The sequence below is a fragment of the Penicillium canescens genome, assembly GCF_028828765.1.
Source record: "Penicillium canescens strain IBT 15451 chromosome Unknown utg000011l_segment0_segment0, whole genome shotgun sequence".
Taxonomy (NCBI): domain Eukaryota; kingdom Fungi; phylum Ascomycota; class Eurotiomycetes; order Eurotiales; family Aspergillaceae; genus Penicillium; species Penicillium canescens.
Window position 1 is genome coordinate 1,273,841 of NW_026703973.1, and position 19,474 is coordinate 1,293,314.

A 19,474-nucleotide genomic window follows, 5' to 3' on the forward strand; every position below is an offset into this window, starting at 1 on the left:
AAGGGGCTAGCGACGAGACTTGATTTTATGTGTTACAAGGCGAAACTACCGACATTCCAGTCACGGTATCTGCTACGTATCCGTGCATGAAGGGCTAGAGATATCAAATCACCCAGGTGACAAATCAAGAAAATACAGTCTTTGAAGACTCAAGTTGAAATATGGCAATTGCCCTACAAAACCGATATTAAGTAGGAATAAACTCATTTAAGCCATTGCTTTCGGACCTAGTCAGGACTCTTCATGATATCAAGGACTAAGATTAGTTATATTCCGCAACCTTATATCAAGGGTGATTTTAGTGTTCTCATTGGGTCGGCTTGGTGTAACGACGACCAAACCCCGAGATTTTGCATGAACGCAAGGAACTCCATAATAGGTATTTCTTGCATGGGAGCCATACGAGCCATGTTCGCGTCATTGACTGGTCTTGGTCTTGCATGGTTTTGCATTGCCTTGAAAGCTTGAAAAGAACCTCCTTGATTTCAAGTGTGTAACGCTGGTCATTCCCATGGATGATCTTCATCGGCGCACTCAACGTCAGAATGTGTAGGAGCGGAATTGGCACATATTACCACACCACCAAGTTACAGCATGTTGTGACCCGGAAGTGGGTTTGAGTATACTATCACTGTCCAATGAATCATTGCGTTTGGTACTTGAACGTATGGGCACTGGATATAAGAACCGCATCAAGGAGATTGGTGCCCAATGAGTACTACTAAATGCCAGAGTAATTATACGTCCAGTCTCCAACGAACATTGATTGCTTTTGATCAATTAAACCAAAAATATACTGTCCAGAAAGGATTCATGAACCGTGGATCAGTATAGCCTTACCAGGCGATGGCGGATTTTTGGGATTCCTATTGGATCATCGGCGTTAACAGCCCACATATTCCGTTTTTATCGGTGATAAGTGGGGCCAATCGAATGGCACATCGCCGATGACTCGGGGATAAATAGCCCGAAGACTGGACATTCGGAAACACAAGCATTCATACCAGTTCAATATACAATCCTTGCAAACCATTATGCCTTTCCATGGTCATTATACTCTCGAGAAGGTGCAATATCCTTCTCGTGGGGAAATACTCAGTGGGATCCTGTTTCGTTCGACCAACATCAAGAACCCACCCGGGATTGTGATCCCCGGCCCATATTCATTCGTGAAGGAACAAGCACAACTGCAATACGCAACTCGTCTAGCAGATGAAGGCTACGCAGCCTTGATCTTCGATCCCCGCACCGTTGGCGAAAGCACCGGCCAACCACGAAGATTGGAGAACCCCAAAATGAAAAACGATGATCGCAGGACTCGAATACCTCACGGCACGCGATGGCATCGATGCATCCCGGCTCTTCCTCGACGGTATCTGTCAGGAGGGGCCTGAGTCACTGGATGTAGCATCATATGACAGCCGCGTTGCAGGCGTGGCCTCGGTCTCGGGATATTATCGGGACCGCGAAACCGACATCTACATGATTTGTGCTGGGTGCGTGGTCCGGGAGCCAGGACCTGAAAAAGTAATGCTGGGAATACAAGGGTTTCCGGTGCTAATCTGTCAAAACCTGTTTCAGGGCCGGAGTATGATACCTCCCCCCATGTCTGCAACTGTTCTCGAAATGACTGCTCATCAAGTAGATCGTACTGCCAATTGAAGTCGGAGAAAAATGTCTGGATCAGTATCTCGATGCAGGCTGGTGAAGGTAATTTGCGGACTAATTGCTTGCACTTTCGGCCGACATGACCAGGAAACTGGGTTTGGTTTGAGATTTTCAAGCTGCCAAATTCGGTATTTTCACCTTCGTGCAGCTCTGCGGATCGTAAAAGGCTCATGGGATTGTAGTTGCCTCGGCTGGAATATCTCAATCATTTAATCTGGTCCTGTAGCCCGTTGGCCAATTCCGACCCTGGTCTAGCAGATGGACTTGGTTTTATCGTATCAGTGCGGGTACTAGTCTCTGTAGAATGTGTTGTGGATGGGTAGTCATTCGGCTCAGCACTGTAAAGGCAAAGATTCTGTACTCGTCAATCAGACTCAAGATCATGTTTGTGGCTAGAAGTAGTTATACCTGCTTCCCTCGTTCGACGCAGGTCAACTGATCTAATAGAAGATCGATAGTTCAAGGGCTACTGATAATATGATGATGTTGACCGCCTTAGCACCATACTTCAGGCACCAAGATGCCAACTTCCGATGTTCATATAATGATCTCGACTCTACGAAGAGAAGAAGGCAAAATTGAGCAGTCCAGCAATTCCATTCATGAAAGAAAATGATGAAAGAAACCCGATTAAGCGAGTTTCTCGTCCCCTAAAAGAAAAGGAGGATAAAAGAAAGAAAGGCAAAGAAAACCAGTAGCACGGTGTTGTTACATGCAGTCCTCCCAGAAATCACAAGCCGGACAGGATACCCGATCCAAAGGCCAAACCTGATTCCAAAAAGCAACAAATCATACTAAAAGAAACTGATATATAGACATGAACGTGAGAACATCCATCTTTATACATCTAGTGTCGGTGGGCGCTTTTAGATAGACAGGTCACGGGCGTGCACCTTCTTGTCAGAGACAAGCCACTTCAGGGTAGAGCGGATGACGCTGACGAGCTGGTCGGCGCTCAGGGAGCTGAGGTAGGAAGAGTAGTCCGAGGTGGAGGTGGTGGTGGAACTGGAGCCGGAGGAGCTAGAGCCGGAGGAGCTGGAGCCAGAGCTGGTGCTGGAGGTAGGGACAGGCACAGCGGCAGCGGTGGTGGCGGTACCCTCGGCGGAGGACTCGTTATCAGCGGCGGGGACGGCGCTCTGGACAGACTGGCCAGGGGCGGTAACAGTGGCGGCGCTGGCGGTCTGGATTGCAGGCTGGTCAGTAACCTGAGCAGTAGCATAATCGGTCACAGTGGCATCGGAGGGGGCGCCGACGGGAGTGGCCTCAGGCGCACTGGGCATGGAGATAGAGGGAATGGAAGGAGTGGCGCTGTGGGAGGGACGCTTGGTGCGGCTGTAGGTTGGGTGCGAGAACGAGGAGCTCGCGATGGGGATGGCACTCACGCTAGAGGCGGCGGCGGTAGTGGCAGCGGCAGTAGCAGCGGCAGTGGTAGCGGCGCCGGAGCCGGAGCCGGAGGAGGCGCCAGTGTACAGAGCAGGACCAGGGATGGTGTAGGAGCTCATGGAGGTGTAGATGTTGACCAGAATGCCGGGGTCGGTGTTCTTGTACAGAGCGGTACCGAGAGTACCGCTGGGCTTATCGCTGCCACCGCCGGTGACCTTCAGGTTGAGACACTGGGGGTAGTTCTGGGCGCCGTTGGAATTGCCGGCGGAGTGCAGGCCGATGATCTCGTGACGGAGGACGTAGTTGCCGGAAGCGATGGCACTGGGGATAGTGACAGTGCGGCTGTTATTGGCGGCGATGAGCTGGTCGGAAGCCCACTTGCCGGGGACAGAGCTGTCATCAATCAGGCCACCCTCGTCGATCTTGAAGAACTCCAGAGTGGTCTTGTCGACGGAGGAGCAGTCACCGTTACAGTTAGCCATGTAGGTGATGACGGGACCGTGGTGGCTCTCGGGCCAGTCAGTCCATTGGAGCTCAACGGAGCCACCAGCCTTGACCTCGGCGGAGATGGCACCGGGAGTGGCATCCTTGTGACAGATAATGTCAGAGCTGGAGTAGGAGGAGCCGTCGACGAAGCCGTTGTCGGTGGCTTTCTCTGCCCATCCAATGTTCTCGGGAACACTGCTCATATAGTTGTAGGTGTCAACGAGGAAGCCAGTGTAGTAGGTGCCGTCAACAACAGCACCAGAAACGTAGCCGTGGCCAGCGACCATGGAGGCCGAGGCGAGGACGAGACCAGCAATTTTAGACACAGACATCTTGAAGAAGTTGTGATGAAAAGAACGCACAGCGTTTGGATCGTAGGATCAAAGAGGAAGAGAAAAGAATGCAAAGGGGACTTCAGTCAATGAAGTCAACCCAAAAAGAGAGCGGAAGGTGCTGGACCTTGGAAAGAATGGAATGCAAAGGACTGATGGATTGGAAAATCAACTCAGACGGTGATGCCAGGGCCTTATATGCTCGTCCACGTCGGCATCATAGCTCTTTTCGGTATGGGAGGAGCCGCACCGTTTCCCCTGCCAAGAGAAGCCCATCACGGAGCGCATCAATAGTTCAGGTATTTCTGGTATGGCATAGGTTTCCGTCGCTCTGCTTCGGCGCCCATAGGTGGAGAATCTTCAGCGACTGAGACACCAGCAGCTCCGTGGTGAGAGATAGATGAAGCAAATTGGTCTCTAACGCGCTGGGTGTTCCCAGGATGCGCTAAAAAGAAAATTAATTAAGGTATGCCCCATCGGACAAATGAAAGGAGAGCGTTTGACACTGAGCCCTGCTCTAGTTGGTGCCTGTCGATCCCTGGGCGGTTGTCTGCGACACACCAAGTTTCATCCTGACGGTGACTAGGGCATTTGCTCCCTATTTGGAAGTGATCCATCACTGAATCAATTGACACCTCCGCCATGCCAAGAAGGAATCCGAGCTCCTGCACTTCGGAATAATCTCGTTGAATTCCAGGAAAAGCTTGGTCAATAGAAACATGATTCAGGCGACACGTCTCCACTAGGTAGTCTAGCAGGTCCAGGCTGTCTAAAGTACTGATCAAGTTGAAACAGGGAGAAGTTGTGATGAGAAGTACCACGAGGTGGCAGAATCGAATATCTGGGCCCAGGCCACTCAACGGCTTTTTTCTCCTTTAGAATCCAACCGGTTGATTTCACCTTCCAGATCTCAAAGTCTACGCCTGTTTTCTCCGAGTCGAAGAACTTTAACTTGCCCCTTTGGCTGAGGGGTATCGGCGCTTATCCGCATTTACTCTGAAACACCCGGCACGCCGGCCCGCACGGAGTCCGAGAGCGGCCTTTGACCTGCATCGGTGACAGCGGGCTTCGACTCGGAGACGTTAATCTTATCCAGGGGCTTACGGCTAGCTTCTTGCACATTGAGCTTGGAGTTGAGGACTGAGGCGCTAATCGTTTATTCCCAGATTGAAGCCAAGAGATAACGTTATTCAAAAGACCAAGTGCATGCTGACTGCGATGTCTCGCCATCCCTGGGATTATTCGCTTCCAAGAAACCTTGGACATAGGCTAAGATATATTCGAGGCACGCCTTTCACAAATTCAACGGGGGACAGTGCGCATCACTATCCGGGCAATCACCCATGCAAATCTAGATGCACCGAATGGAATGTCAGTCTCAGCCGTGTGGCTGTCCGTGAACTCGATCTCAATCTGCAGGCTCGCCTCCAAGGTCACGGTAATCCCTCGGGTATGTCTTTGACCCGATCTCTACATATACAGATTGCGACATATACGGGATGTGCCATGTTGAGGGCTGTGCGCAACTACGCCGCCATGGGCTCGGGAGATCATGGCGATCATATCCACGTAACGTGCGGGGATTGATAAGGTAGTCACCCAAGGTGTACTGCAGCTAACTGGGTTACTCAATGGTCGGACAGCCGATTGCGGCAACATTTGACATGGGCATGATAGCCCGACGTCTATCTGGTACTTGGCAAAATACGTAATGCATGTATTTGAGCAGTCGGGTCATTCCCAGATAGGCCCGGTGCGTGGAAGAGAAAAGAACGGACCAACAAGAAAGAATGTGCGGTGACACAAGGAAGAGGTTGGAATGGCCAAAGTATGTAGAGAGATGGAGAGAGGAAGAAGATCAAAGATGCTGTCAGACGGCAGTTGACCAATCAGAGACGGAGAACAGCGTATTATGTGTACCAAATTGGTCACCGCTTTTGGTGCCTGAGGCGTCGGCCTCATAGTAGTTGTAAGATAACATTTCAACGTCGAGTCATCCCCTGCTTTGGGTTATTCTGACTTTGCTAAACCGGTTATATTCAGCTCTTCATTGCCTGATAATCATATAACCTCATATATTCCCACACTGGCGGAGATCCTCTATTGGCGTTCTGCCGGGCCGGATCGGCACTCACAGTTTTCCCGCTCTCCTTTCCTCCACAAGTCCAGGCTGTGACTTTCCCCCCAAACAACCAACCCCATACCTCACCACTTTCAACCCCTCGTGCGCAGGGCCATGGTCTCTGGAGACTGGTCCTGTTAGAATCCGTGTCAGCATTATATCTCGTGTCCCGCACGCGAGTCAGCCTCCGGGAACAGTGAAGGTGGCGGGTGAACTCGACTCCTGTGACTTTTGAGATTCAATTTGGAGAACAGTGAAGCATGGGACCAGCGCAGGCACCCTCTTTACCCGCATTCCCTTCCTTGGACCCGATCATCATGGACGACGATATGGAGTCCACCTTCCGCAACGCCAACATGGACTTCCTTGACCCAACAAACCTCGAAATGTCGACTGAAAGCGCTGGGGGAGACTTTGATGATTTGTTTGCCCGGGCGACTACTTCCCGTCCGAATGGTGCCTCGGGGCCCTCGAAACCATACCAAGATCAAAACCCCCTGAGGCAGGTGTCTGCTTTTGCAGCAGACTCGCCAGCCGAATCGCCCGATGATTCGAGTCGCAGTTCTTCGTCCGAATCCCCGCGAAACCACGTACGACAAACATCGATTGCGTCTACAAACTCCGCCGCTCATAGTGAGAATCCCATGGTTTCTATCAACTACTCAGATGACTGGATGCGCCCGGAATTATCGTCTGTCAAGGAGGAATCACCGTTCAATATTGAGCCTTCGTTTCCTATGGATGGCGGATTTTCCATGGATCCCGACCTTGAGGTCAGCAACAAGGCGATGGATGCGGCCTTTGATTTTGAAAGTGCGGCGAGCAGCCCCAGTCCGTTGAAGTCAGACCATGCCTCACTACCGAGACCGCAAAAACGCCCCAAATCTCAGCTCTGGAGTCCTTCGAGTAACCACGCCGGGCTTTCATCCGATGCTGCACCCTCGGTGAGTCCCCGAATCCCTGTTTTTGTCGAAACAATGCTAATATGTCCCAGGTTCATCCACCGGGATCCCCGTTCTTCGCTTTTGGACTCAACGGCCAGTCACCGTACTCAAACAACATGCATCATGATTTGGAAGGGTCGGTGCCGCAATGGGGTGGACAGTCGCCTTCATCAATTCTAGAAGAAAGTTTCGGAGGCATCAACATGAACCGGCAATCGCCTCTCAACGCCTCCCTTTCGCCCAGCATGAACTTCGGCTCACCTGCGGCATACCCATTCCCTGTCAACTTCTCTTCCTCCCCGGGGCGGCCTCCGATGAACTCCGCTACTCCCCTACAACCCGTTCTTACGGTGCATCCAACTTCCCTCAAATCGCGTGTTGAAACTCAGATCCCAATCCGGTTAACCCTCTCTCCACTTCCCACTGGCGTTAAGAAACTCCGTCTTCCCTCGCACACCATCTCGAAACTCAAATTTCTCGCTCCTCCTGCCACCGAACCCCTCAGCGATACCCTCCAATTACACACAAGTCTCGTTTGCACAAGCGCCATGCAGGATCGAGAAAAGATGAAGCGGGCATTTGCACGGACAAGAGGTGGGCATTACCAACCCACTTCGGATGATGAACGTCCGTTAGACGGAGGCGACGTGAAGATCTGCAGCGGATGTATTCAGCGAGAACGCAAACGTGCCTCACGAAAGAAGCAACGGAAGCCCGAGGAGGACGAGCTGTTCCAGAAGGATGAGGAGAAGCGGGTCATCGTCTTCAACACGAGCGAAATCAAGGAGTGGACGGAGCCATCGAAGAACGCCAATGGCAGCTATGGTGACATGGCATCAGTACCGCCAGGATCTATGCAGGTGGAGTTGCCCATGCGAATCGCTTGTTACTGTCGGCACCAAAACGAAAAGCTTGGATTCCAGGTCATCTTCACTGTTAAAGATCACGCGGACAACGTGGTTGCTCAGGCCATCACCAATTCGATTATGATCACCGACGACCACAAGACGCAGGCTCCGTCGGCACCCGTGCTAACTGGTCCTTCACCCTCGCTTGCAGATGGGACACAACTTCCAGGAGTCGGGGTGTTCCCCTCAGGGCAAAACCTCGAGAACGGGAAAAGTCCTTTCGCTGCGCCTCAATCACCGACTGATCTCCAAGGTCTTCAGCAAAGGTTCAACTCTCAATATCAACTCACGCCTAGTTCATTTGCAGCTCAAGGCTCAGCAAACGGGACCCCCGCGAACTCGCAACCATCTCGAAGCCTTTCTAGAGGAGCTTCACCATCTGAGCTCCAAGGACCTCAAAGCAAACGACGCAAACACAGCGGCTCCGGAAGGCTGCCATCAGAACTGACGATGACACGTCTTGAGACCCCTCAATCATCCGCATCAGCAATGAACAATGCCGCACAACTCGCAGCTGCTCGTGGTTATGCTTCGCCAACGGAGCGGCCCTTCGTCACACCGTCTTCCATGAACGGTCAGTATGGAAACGGCCCCCCGACTCCTAACCAAAGCAATGACAACAATCCCTTCTTCAATCCCACTCCTGCCCAGCGACAGAGCTTGGATAGTCTGGCTCAAGTCCCCATGGGGTCTGCACCTAACTCCGCCCATCCTAGTCGTCCCGGGACACCGGGTGGCTCAAATCGCAATGGCTTCCAGGATCCAAACCTTGCTCTCGCGCTTGGTGCGAACTCATCTAGCCAGGTTTGGCCTCCCCTCAACAATGCTCCCAATAGATTGCCATCGGTCATTCACAAGCTAGTGCCTGCCGAGGGCTCAATTACAGGAGGCACTGAAGTTACTTTGCTAGGTAGCGGATTTTATCCTGGTATGGAGGTTGTTTTTGGTGACACCCTCGCAACAACCACCACATTTTGGGGTGACAAGTGTCTCAACTGCCTGACTCCTCCTGCTCTTCAGCCGGGGTTGGTGTCGGTAGTCTTCAAGCACGAGCACCCGACATTTGGTCAAGTTCAGCAGCCTCAGCCCCTTATGCCGAAGCAGCAGCTGTTCTTCCGCTACGTGGATGACCGTGAACTTCAAATGTACCGGTTGGCACTCAACATCCTTGGTCAGAAGTTGGGGAGCCAGGCGGACGCCTTCCAAACGGCTCAGCAGATTATGGGCAGCGATCCAAATGCCTTCTTCAACATGCAGGGTGACATGCAAAGCAACTCCTCTAGCGGTCAGCAACGTCAAGTCCCCGGACTTGAAAACCAGGGCAAGCATAGCGATCTTGACTCCAAGATGCTGACCTATTTGGAATTCATTGATTTGGACGACAGCCCACGTTCCCCGCGGTACAACGCTCGCAGTGCAACAGGACAGAGTCTTCTCCACTTTGCTGCTTCTTTGGGACTGACTAGGTTTGTTGCTGGGCTTTTGGCCCGGGGTGCCAATCCTGATGTCCAGGACAACACCGGCAACGCGCCTATGCATCTGGCTGCACTTAACGGCCATGCTCATATCGTCAATCGTCTGCGTCTGGCCGGTGCGAACGCCAATGCCCGCAGTGTCCGTGGCTTCACTGCCGCTGACCTGGCGACTACCCTTGCAACACACCAAGCTGCCCTTCTCCCATCCCGCCACCACCGGTCTCGCAGTGTTGGCTCCCTCACGTCCCGCCGCCGACAAAGTAGTTCAGCTTCGCTCAGCTCTATGTGGGAGGTTTCATCGGCTTCTGGCTCTCTTGGTCATGCTGTTGATGATTCGGAGGACCTTGATGAGGATGATTCCAGCGATGATTCCGACTCGAACTCTCTCCACTTCACCTCTTCTCGTCGTTCAAGTATGCATCAAGATGCCATTCCTCCTGTCGTGGATACCAGCGAGCAAAACGCTGCGCCTGGCCATGCGCGAGGCTTCGCTCCGCCTGCCCCTCTGGTCGCCTGGCGTGATCAGCTGGCTATCCAAATCAACCAATTCCAACACAGCGTGGCGAATGCCTGGCCCACCATTCCGGCTCTACCCCAGATGCCTGCAATGCCTGCGATACCCGCAATCCCTGCCCTTCCGGACTATCAAGGCCAAGGAATGATGCGCCGCATCACCAACCTTGTTCCTCACCGACCTGCCGCTCGCGATGGCTGGTGGGATTACCTCAAGGGTAACTCGGCGCCAAGCCCAACCCAACCACCGTCATACGATGAGCTGTACCCTCACCCAGAGCACAATGCCGAAGAGTCTGACATGAAGAAGTCATCTCTCCTTCGCGCCGCAACCGAGGCAGCTCTGGATCAACACTTCGAGGCCCAAAGCGAGTTCCAAAGCAATACTACTACCGTGGCATCCTCATCATTGGCGTCAGCTTCTGTTCCCGCCTTGGCTCAGACAGACAAGGAAGAGCTCAAGGAGGTTACGATTGGACGCAAGGTCATCTCGCGTGAGCAACAGAAGCATCTGCGAGAACAACAGGCCCGACGAATGAAGGGTCTAGGCAACGACCGCAACCTCTACTTCATTTGGGTAAGCAACTGCACCCCCTTTTTACCTTCCATACTCCTCTCGTTCATAACTAACGTATCTATCTAGATTCCCCTTCTTCTTTTGGTTATCTGCGCATGGGTACGCAATTACGTACCCGGAATCTGGCAAGGCGTCACGGACAGCTTTGAATTTGTGAAGGCTCGCTCTACACAGCGGGCTGTGGAAATGGGCATTTAGGCTACCGGTAGTATTTTTTTCCTTTTCTACTTTGTGCTTTCCTTACTTTTTTCTGGGTCATATATCTCTATGGCGTTTTCTTTGAGCGACTGGACTTTTATAACTTAAACCGTTGGATTGTCTGTTATCTCTTTTTTTTTTTCTTTTGTCTCCTTTCTGTTTATAATGACGCGGCATGACTATGTTGCACCTCTTAGTGGCATCCAAATGTACACATTTAGCATAAGACTTGTTTTGCCTCTCATTTCTGTTATTTTCTTGCTACTGCTGTGGGTGCTCCAAACTAGAGAAGCATTGTGGGCAGTATTTAGGAAAGTTGTGCTGTTATAGCTTGTTATGCAGTTCTTTATAGACGCAATGCCGGTTGGTACTTAGGAATATATTCGTATTTAATTGCCAATAGGCAAACTCGCCGGCCTTATTTATTCCGTATTAGATTGAACCCTTCTATCCGTAATCCTAATCTTCTATGGTATTCCGTGACCATTCCCCATCATGAAGATGAACAAAAGGAGATTGCTAATAGGACTCTAAAGGAAATCCCATATGATGCCGGATGGGTCCAGCTGTACGAGGACGTGTTGGATACCTATATGTGCCTGGGAATAGTCCAGCACATGCCTCACCTGTGGAACGAGGCAGCTGGAAAGACGGATCGTACGGACTATCAGCACACGTGGTTCAACCAAACGATGCTCCAAAGCACTATCGCCTTTGATGGGGACAGACATGATGTTTTCTCAACTCCGATATTTCTTTGGGGTAACCGCCGTAGGAACCCAGGCGCCCCGAGCATTACGGCGAAGGAGAATTGGCTCCGTGCTCTGTACCCTTGGCATGAGGGGACTTCGAGAGTCTTCAGAGATACCTTTGGGGATTGCTGCCTTTTTTGAGTTCCTCTCGGAGAAGATATCCAAGAGGAGTTTTTGCCGACCCCAGATGATGTCGCCCTTGTCCAACAAGCGCTTCTCGATAAAGGTTTCTTTCAGCTCGTCCTACGTATTATGGTATACGCGGACTATGAGCCGAAAAGTGCATTTACGGTATCTCATGGCTACTACATCCGGAGAACAAGGAGACACAGGACATATTCCTTGACAACTGCTAGCAAATTCTCGTGCGGTGTGATATTATGGCGAAGGAGATGGGTATAGATCTTCGTTGGCGGCAAAATATTGGCGACAGTATCTTCGGGTTTTTCTGTAACGTCCACTACAAAGTAGGAAGATGGTATGGGTAGACCGGTCCAGATATGGGCATTGGTTTGTTTTTTTGAGTGCCTGTCACAGGGCGGCTGCCTTTCCCTCTTGTCAACCTAGGTAGCCAGCCGCCGTCTTAGCCAGCGCCTGCTATCCTTCCAAGGTTAGGACGGCAGGCTAGATAGTTTCATGGGACGTCTTTCCTCTGCCACCTCTTTCCCCGACCCTGCTACAGTGCGGGGATATTCAATGACATTTTTTACCTGATCTGCTCTATCTCTTGAGGGAAAACTCAATATCTAGTTAGTATTTTCAGGCAATAAGGATATTAGATCCATAAGAGCGTCTTTTTCTCGCCTAACAGCACTTCCAAATGCAGGTGCTCTGAGCTGTATGGACTAATACGGGTTCACGCGCCAACAGGCCCGTGTAACGCCTACTGGTAGCACGAATCCTGGTATGCTTCCAAAAGTTACTTCAAGTCTATTCACCTAACATTAATTGCTGTATTGTAGGCATGTCTCTAACAATGCACTGATGTTGCTCGGGTTCATCCGAGATATGCCCTAATTTCCCCGCACTGATAGGGACAAGCCGAGTCTCACCTCCAATGGTCACTGAAAGTCTCAAGTATGGTAAGAATTTGTGCATAAGTGGGATGAGCCTTGCTAGAATTTGCGCCTTTATAAGCCTGTTTCCCCTATCTGATAGAGTAATAATGATTCCTTCCTGCAACGATTGTCCAATTTTACCAAGAGAACATGGTATCACCAAATTCAGAATCAATTCTCACAATTGCAGACCTACGGGATGCTGCTTCCTCAAAGCTACCAAAAAGATTTCGAGGCAAGTTGCGTCATTTCTTCCTATGTTAGTCTTCACTCACACATTAGCCAGATTACTACAATGAAGGGGCTGGGGATATGATCACGTATGTATATTAGCCATCCCTAGAGATATGATGGAGAATATGTACATTCTAAGCTGACAAACTAGTCTCCGTGATAATGAGAAGGCCTTTGATCGATTCAAGATTCGACCACGCATTCTTTCTGATGTGTCTAGTGTTGACACATCGACAACCATCTTGGGTGAAAAGGTAAGCTTCTGGCCCCTTCAAGTAGTTTTGCTAATCCCAATAAATGAGTCTAGGTCTCCTTGCCGATAGGATTCTCACCAGCAGCGATGCATGGTCTGGCGCACCCAGACGGCGAAAAGGCTACCTCTCGCGCGGCCAGTAAATTGAATATTCCAATGGGCCTCTCAACATATTCAACGGTATTATTAGAAGATGTCATTGTCGAGCGTCAGCAAGGCCAGAAGAACCCTTACGCATTTCAGCTGAGTGTGGTCAAGGATCGAGATGTGACTCTTCAATGGATAAAGCGAGCTGAAAGTGAGGCATTTTCCCCAATCAAAGTATATGTCCTCTAATGATTGCGTCCTTTCTTGGCTAGATTGTGGATACAAGGCTATCTTTATGACCGTCGATGCGCCAGTTCTGGGAAATCGCCTAGGCGAGAGACGAAACAAATTCGAGCTCCCTCCACATCTATCTCTTCCAAATTTGCCAGCTGACGGAGGTCGCTCGCATCATTACTCTGGTCGTGATGCCAGTAGTTCGTGGGGCAAAACTATACCATGGATCAAGGCGAATACAACCTTGGAAATTTGGCTAAAAGGGAGTGAGTGTAATGCTTTGGTATATAAATACTGTGATGCTAATCAAGATTAGTCTACTGTCCAGATGACGTCTTGAAAGCAATTCATTACGGACTTGATGGTGTGATCATCTCAAACCATGGAGGACGACAATTAGATGGTGTTCCAGCAACAATCGACGCCTTAGCTGAATGTGCTCCGGTGGCAAAAGGTCGCATTAAGATAGCGATTGATAGTGGAATTCGCCGGGGGGCGGATATATTTCGGGCTTTGGCTTTGGGTGCAGATTTCTGCTTTATTGGAAGAATTCCTATCTGGGGCCTTGCGGTAGGTGGTACCTAGTAATAGAGGTCACTGGTTTAAGCTAACGAGCATGATGTACCTACAGTATGATGGACAAAACGGAGTTGAGCTTGCGGTGAAAATCCTCGAGGAGGAGCTTCGCACCACTATGGCACTTGCAGGGTGAGCAATTCTGTTGATCATTTCGCAATCTGCCACTGACTATAAGAAAGTTGTGCTTCATTGAACGAGATCTCTAGACATCATTTGTCGGTGATAGGAGCAAATGGGCTCTTGAGTAGACTTTGAGTGTAGGTCAAGTATTCTATAGTTACCTTAGAACTTACGTCATATCGTTGACTTTCTATACTTACCTTCGTATCACGTTAGTTCATACCCTATTATCAAGTGTTTTATTGCACATATTTTACCCAATTGGGTGACTATACCATAAGGCTGTTGAGTTGTTTTGGACAACTTTACCTACGCAAGCACTAGAAAGGATTAAATAATTGCATGAGAGATGTCCCTTTGAAAGAGACCAATTGTAACTAAGCGCCATATCTTTTATTGAATTGAATCTGAACATCAACCTCGGGTTGTTCTCATACTCGTTAAGGAGAATGCCAAGACGCGGCCGTGCGTCGCAGTCAACACCATGTCTCCGAACACCTCACCCCGCGACATTTCTCCGAGCTCACTGGAGTCGCGTGAAAGCTCCCTTGTTCTTTCAATTCCGAGCGGAATGCCCTGGAGATAATCGGTCACTTCCCGAACTCGCCTGGGAAATCATGGACCCTTCACAGGCAGCTTCAAGCAATGTAACGGGTATGATCATGAACCGTGTATGATCGAGACAAAAGCTCGCACTAACCAATGACCAACTCACAGTTGAATACACGGATCCCTCGGGCCTGTTTCCGCTTGTAAAACCGGTTATCGAAGCAAAACTACCACTAAGGAACCTCCACTGGAAATCACCAACGCGCCCCGTACGGTCAATCGAGTCGCTCCGCATTGGCTTCACGCCCGCGCAAGAATCGAACGAGCGAAAGTCCTCTAGCGATGCTGTTCCGGGCGCAGTCACCCACCGCCGGCATCAGATCCCCGGTTTACGGCAAACACCGTACCTGAAAGTTTACCTCCTCCGCTGCGACGACAACGAGACCTACAAGGCGACGGCACGACGGAACCTGCGTGAATGGATTAAAGCCAATGCATCGTCACAAAACTCGCAGTCTGCGACTACCAGCCAGGAAAAGCACGATGCGTTCGAGTGGTTGATCCTACACGTGGTGCCGGATGGTGACGCTGCGGAGAAGGCAGCCGCATCTACCTCCAAATGGGGCCGAGGCTCAACTACGGTGCTGGAGAAGGCGAAGGCCGACTTCAATGGGTCGTCCAAGTCTGCTGTAGACCGGGTGGCTCAATTGCGTCTTCCAAAGCAGGGGACCAAGTCCCCTGAATTGGCTGAGCAATTGGAGGACCTGATTGATAAGATGAAGAATGGCATTTTGGCATCTTTCGATCTTCGTGTGGCTCAATATGAGGAAGATATCAAGGAGAAAGACTCTCAGCGTAGTCTGCCCGGGTGGAACTTTTGCACGTTCTTCATCCTTAAAGAAGGTCTGGCCAGGGGTTTCGAGAATGTGGGCCTCTTCGAAGATGCATTGGCCGGGTATGATGAGCTGGGAGTTGGTTTGGATGCAGCTATCCGAGATCAACTGGAGGGAAGTGGTGATCAGCATGGTGGTGCACTCTTGACTACCAGTAAGAACTGGACAGAGATGGCCAAGAAGGCATTGGAGACTGGTGCTTCCGAGGAAAGCAATGCCAGTCCATTCTCAGAGCTTCAGCCGGATGACTTTCCCCTCAACGCCAATAAGATGCCTTACCGTGAAATGATCCTAGCAAGCGACATCTCCATCTTCGATTTCCGCACATACATCTTCGCTCGGCAACTCACTCTACTACTCCGAGCTGCACGCGCGCCCTCGCTTCTTGGAAGTGACACTGCGGCTGACGGCAAGTCAGGCAAAACGGACAAGAAAAAGCCCGAAAATCTCATTCTGCTATCTGAGATTTGTGGAAGATCGACAGAATTTATCGGTCTGGCTGCGCGTACGCTCCGCTTTGATCTCGAATCCGGGCTGGCGGACGTAGTCCATGATGGCAAGGCCGATGTTATCAACAACCTCGTCTCCTCGTGGGCGTTCTCAGCAGCTTTCCAGGTATTGAGTCAGACTTTCACGCCGACTCTCAGTTTGCCCGAGTCTTCTCTGCATGCCGTCGCCCAAAGCAGTGAAGCGGCCGCTGTCACGGCTGCCGATGCTCAAGCCAACGTACCTCGTCGCACAAGCTCACTTATAGGCCCGGCGGGTGGCCGCCCTGGTCGACCAGTAACTCAGGATATTTCTGATAATGTGGGCTTGCTGCAGCGTCGGTCCACTATGGACCATCCTAAACCTGCGCCTGTTCCTACACAAAAGACCGGTTCTGAACAGTTGTCATCCGGCAGAGCGGAGTTGCTCTTACTTGCACGACGCTCGCTGGAAGAAATTGCTCGGAGACGGGGTTGGGCTGAAAAGTGGAACGATCTCGGTCTTCTCTTTGATGACTGGTATCGTTCTGGGGCGAGTGCTTTGGCCGAGGTCTCATTAGATGACGATACTTCCAAGCCAGAGGCAGAATCCAAATCCAAGCAGTCATCGCTTCTAGGCATTGAACTTCCTGGTCTCAAAGCTGCATTGGGCTCAAAAGATGCATACTTATTGGTCTACGAGGACCTTACAGACCGATTGATCCGTCACCACATGGCAGCCAACCGCGTTAATTCCGCCGAATCAGCCCTCGCTGAAATTGCCATCCTACGATACCGGCAGAAGGATTACGAGGCAGCAGCTTCTTATTTCCATCGGATGGCTCCATTCTATGGCACCAAATTATGGGTTATCTTGGAGGGGAGTATGTTGGAACTCCACGCTCGGTGCCTGAAGGAACTCAAGCGGAACGAAGACTATGTTCGCATGATGCTACGGTTACTCTCCAAATTTGCTTCATATGCGCAGGCGCAATTGTCAGTGAGGCAGAAGACCCTAGTCAATTCGATTCCGTCGACTGAGCAGGAATTGTTGGATGGGCATGTCAGTGATCTGTTTGAGGCATCTGGAGCTCTTCAGAAAGATATTCCAGCCTCTTTGGCAGACTTCTTCGCCGATCTTAAGGTTGACCCAGCTATTCGATTGTTTGATAATCGGGATGGTTTCCAGATTCAACTATCCCTGCGGTTCTTGCTAGGCCAGCAGATTGAAGTCGATTCTCTCAAGGCTCGTCTAGTTAGCGCAAACACCTCCCAGAACTCTGAACATTGGATTGAGAGCTCTGCTAAGTTCGTGGTGAAGTCGTCATCGACGCAGATTCTGATAGACTCTTCGGTAAGTACTTCTTTTGACCTTTGCTGTTGATAACTAACCCATGATTAGACCACACTGCAAGGCAAATACTTCGTCGACCGTCTCGAGCTAAGGGCCTGCAACCTTGTCTTCCACTTCAACAGCGGACAGGACTCTTCGCTCCCTGTTGGCTTCCGGGAAACGGAAGATGCAGAGGAAGCGGATGAGCGTCCATACATCTATTGTTACCCTCCAGCGGATGGACTCCAGGCGAAGATTGTATCGCCACACTTGATCAATCTAGAATCGATGCGGACGCTCGAGCTGGAACTTGATAGCGGACGAAATGATATCAAGAGTGGCACAATTCGCGTCCGACCAGCCACTGCAGGTCTGCGGCTTCGTCTCACGGAGACAGAAGTTGTGGATGGCAAACTCGAGGTGGATGCCAACTCCGAGTCTGGTATCATCGAGTTCACGCAATTGGCGGCGCATTCATTCGTCCGGCTCCGCATTCCCTACACCGTGGAAGAGGCATTTACGACACTCTCAGCGCGAGTAGAAGTTGGATATGAGACCGAGCAAGGCCGATTCGCTTCGTCTTCATCATTCAATGTTCTTTCTACGCTGCCGATCTCAGTCAATGTTCAGGATATCTTCAAGGACGAGCTGCTTTTCTCGCGGTTCACCATCAGTCCTGCCATTCAGATTCCACTCCGTATTACAAACTGCAGTTTGCCCAGCTCCGACATTTACAACGTGCAATCCGGTATCAATGGTCCTGTCGCCCTTGACGTCTTCCCCAAGCAGCCTGCCTCGCTTCTCTACAAGATCCGCCCCAATGAAGGCGATGCTGCTAAGTCAGCCCCTCGCAGCCTGCGTCTTAGCATTGATTTCACCTGTGTGGACGATGAATGCCTCGATGCAATTGAGAAGCGGTTCGCTGCCTCAATAAACTCGAGCCCATTCCGCCAGTACGCAGCGTTGCTTACGTCGCATATGGTCAGCAAGTTCCGCGCGCAGCTGACCACCCATGATATGGAGGCCATTGGACTCATCCGGGAGGCAGACATGCTACCATACCAGAGCCTGCGATGGGATGACTTACTAGGAGCTCTGAAGGAACCCGCCGATGGTGTGCGACAGTGGCTAAAGGAATGGCACAAGGTAAGACACATCCCAAATTACCATCCCGCTCCTATACTATACTAACATCCAACAGACCAACCCAACCATCCACCTCCCCAGCCAACCAACGATCCCAACCCGACGCATAATAATCCCAGTCGACGTCCCAGAGATCCAAGTAGTCCACACAGCAGAACTCCAACTCCAACCAAACCTCCAAGCAGGACCGTCAACCCACGCCGCCGTCGGCCAAATGATAACAGCCGAACTAATCATCAGCCACACGCGACGCTGGTCCTCCCCCGCAACCCGCGACACCGAACCCGCAGACCAACCCCTCGAATGCTCCTACGAGCTACACGCCAACCCAGACCAATGGCAAATCGGCGGTCGGCGCCGCGGAAACTTCCTCGCCCACGACGGCGAGTCAACCCGCTTCACCGTCCTCCTTTTACCCCAGAAACCCGGTCATCTCCTCCTCCCAGGTCTGGAGATTCGTACTTTCTTCCCGGCCCCGGCGCAGACGCAGGCTCAGCTGCCTACTTCGCCTCCTGCGGCGGATCCGGCAGCCCCGTCTCGCCGCTCGGTTCCTTGTGAGGTTGATTATCGGAATCATGGGGAGGCGATCCTTGTTCTTCCTGATTTGAGGAAGACTACGGTTAGTCTTAGTGCTTCTGGGGGTCATGCTGGTGCTGGGTCGTGGTTGATTGATTCGGAGCGGAGGACTGAGGTTAGTTGATGGTGATGGTGGTGGGGGTGGTGATAGTGTGATTGGTGTATGTATAGTTCTGTAGATCTTACGAGTGATGAACCATTCATATCCATGTCCAATTATCCCAACATCCATGTCCATCTGTCCCCATACACATGGTTCCCTTGTATAGTGGATCCGATAAGATCTTATCTAAGGTGGCGAACCTAAGAAATTTAAAGATGTTTGCACTGTTTGTGTCTGTGTTATTTTCACTTGTGGGGCCCAACAAAATCCCAACAAGCGCTTTGGGATACTTTCTACCCCTTGCTATTCCATTGTCCATTATCTCTTCTGTTATTCGTATATTCTACACTGTCTGTATACTCAAGTGTAAACTCACCGTGTTTCTATCTCATCACATATAAATAACCCAATCTGTTGAGTAGTATAACTACAGTATCACGAAGTATAACTTAACTGTGGATACTCCATACATCGTACAAAAGTTGGG

At 50.9% G+C, this 19,474-nt stretch overlaps 5 protein-coding genes across 5 annotated transcripts; 4 read left to right on the forward strand and 1 right to left on the reverse strand.

Moving 5' to 3' along the window:
- Positions 1-1,034: 1,034 nt before the first annotated feature.
- Positions 1,035-1,394, forward strand: N7446_013221 (alpha/beta hydrolase; the record flags this gene model as incomplete). The annotated part of the gene is made up of 1 exon (XM_058521962.1): positions 1,035-1,394. One exon carries the CDS (start codon positions 1,035-1,037, stop codon positions 1,392-1,394), a length of 360 nt encoding a protein of 119 aa, XP_058365439.1.
- A 1,140-nt stretch (positions 1,395-2,534) lies between these two features.
- On the reverse strand, positions 2,535-3,869 carry N7446_013222 (AA9 family lytic polysaccharide monooxygenase; the record flags this gene model as incomplete). The annotated part of the gene is made up of 1 exon (XM_058521963.1): positions 2,535-3,869. The coding sequence occupies one exon, from the start codon at positions 3,867-3,869 to the stop codon at positions 2,535-2,537; it is 1,335 nt and encodes a 444-aa protein (XP_058365440.1).
- A 2,030-nt stretch (positions 3,870-5,899) lies between these two features.
- N7446_013223 (putative membrane-tethered transcription factor (SPT23)) lies at positions 5,900-10,644 on the forward strand. Its single transcript, XM_058521964.1, has 3 exons — positions 5,900-6,935; positions 6,986-10,408; positions 10,475-10,644. Exons 1-3 carry the CDS (start codon positions 6,252-6,254, stop codon positions 10,604-10,606), a joined length of 4,239 nt encoding a protein of 1,412 aa, XP_058365441.1. The 5' UTR covers positions 5,900-6,251; the 3' UTR covers positions 10,607-10,644.
- Positions 10,645-12,728: 2,084 nt separating this feature from the next.
- N7446_013224 (alpha-hydroxy acid oxidase) lies at positions 12,729-13,936 on the forward strand (the record flags this gene model as incomplete). The annotated part of the gene is made up of 6 exons (XM_058521965.1): positions 12,729-12,736; positions 12,802-12,904; positions 12,958-13,201; positions 13,263-13,490; positions 13,541-13,794; positions 13,856-13,936. The coding sequence occupies 6 exons, from the start codon at positions 12,729-12,731 to the stop codon at positions 13,934-13,936; spliced, it is 918 nt and encodes a 305-aa protein (XP_058365442.1).
- Positions 13,937-14,540: 604 nt separating this feature from the next.
- On the forward strand, positions 14,541-19,008 carry N7446_013225 (putative TMEM1 family protein; the record flags this gene model as incomplete). Its single annotated transcript, XM_058521966.1, has 4 exons — positions 14,541-14,577; positions 14,641-17,183; positions 17,232-18,308; positions 18,364-19,008. 4 exons carry the CDS (start codon positions 14,541-14,543, stop codon positions 19,006-19,008), a joined length of 4,302 nt encoding a protein of 1,433 aa, XP_058365443.1.
- Between the last annotated feature and the right edge of the window lie 466 nt (positions 19,009-19,474).

Bases quoted from the DNA above. Each gene is read 5' to 3' on its own strand.
- N7446_013223 (XM_058521964.1), top strand. From the start codon at position 6,252: ATGGGACCAGCGCAGGCACCCTCTTTACCCGCATTCCCTTCCTTGGAC. The intron at 6,936-6,985 runs GTGAGTCCCCGA...AATATGTCCCAG, and splicing joins CATCCGATGCTGCACCCTCG to GTTCATCCACCGGGATCCCC. The intron at 10,409-10,474 runs GTAAGCAACTGC...GTATCTATCTAG, and splicing joins GCAACCTCTACTTCATTTGG to ATTCCCCTTCTTCTTTTGGT.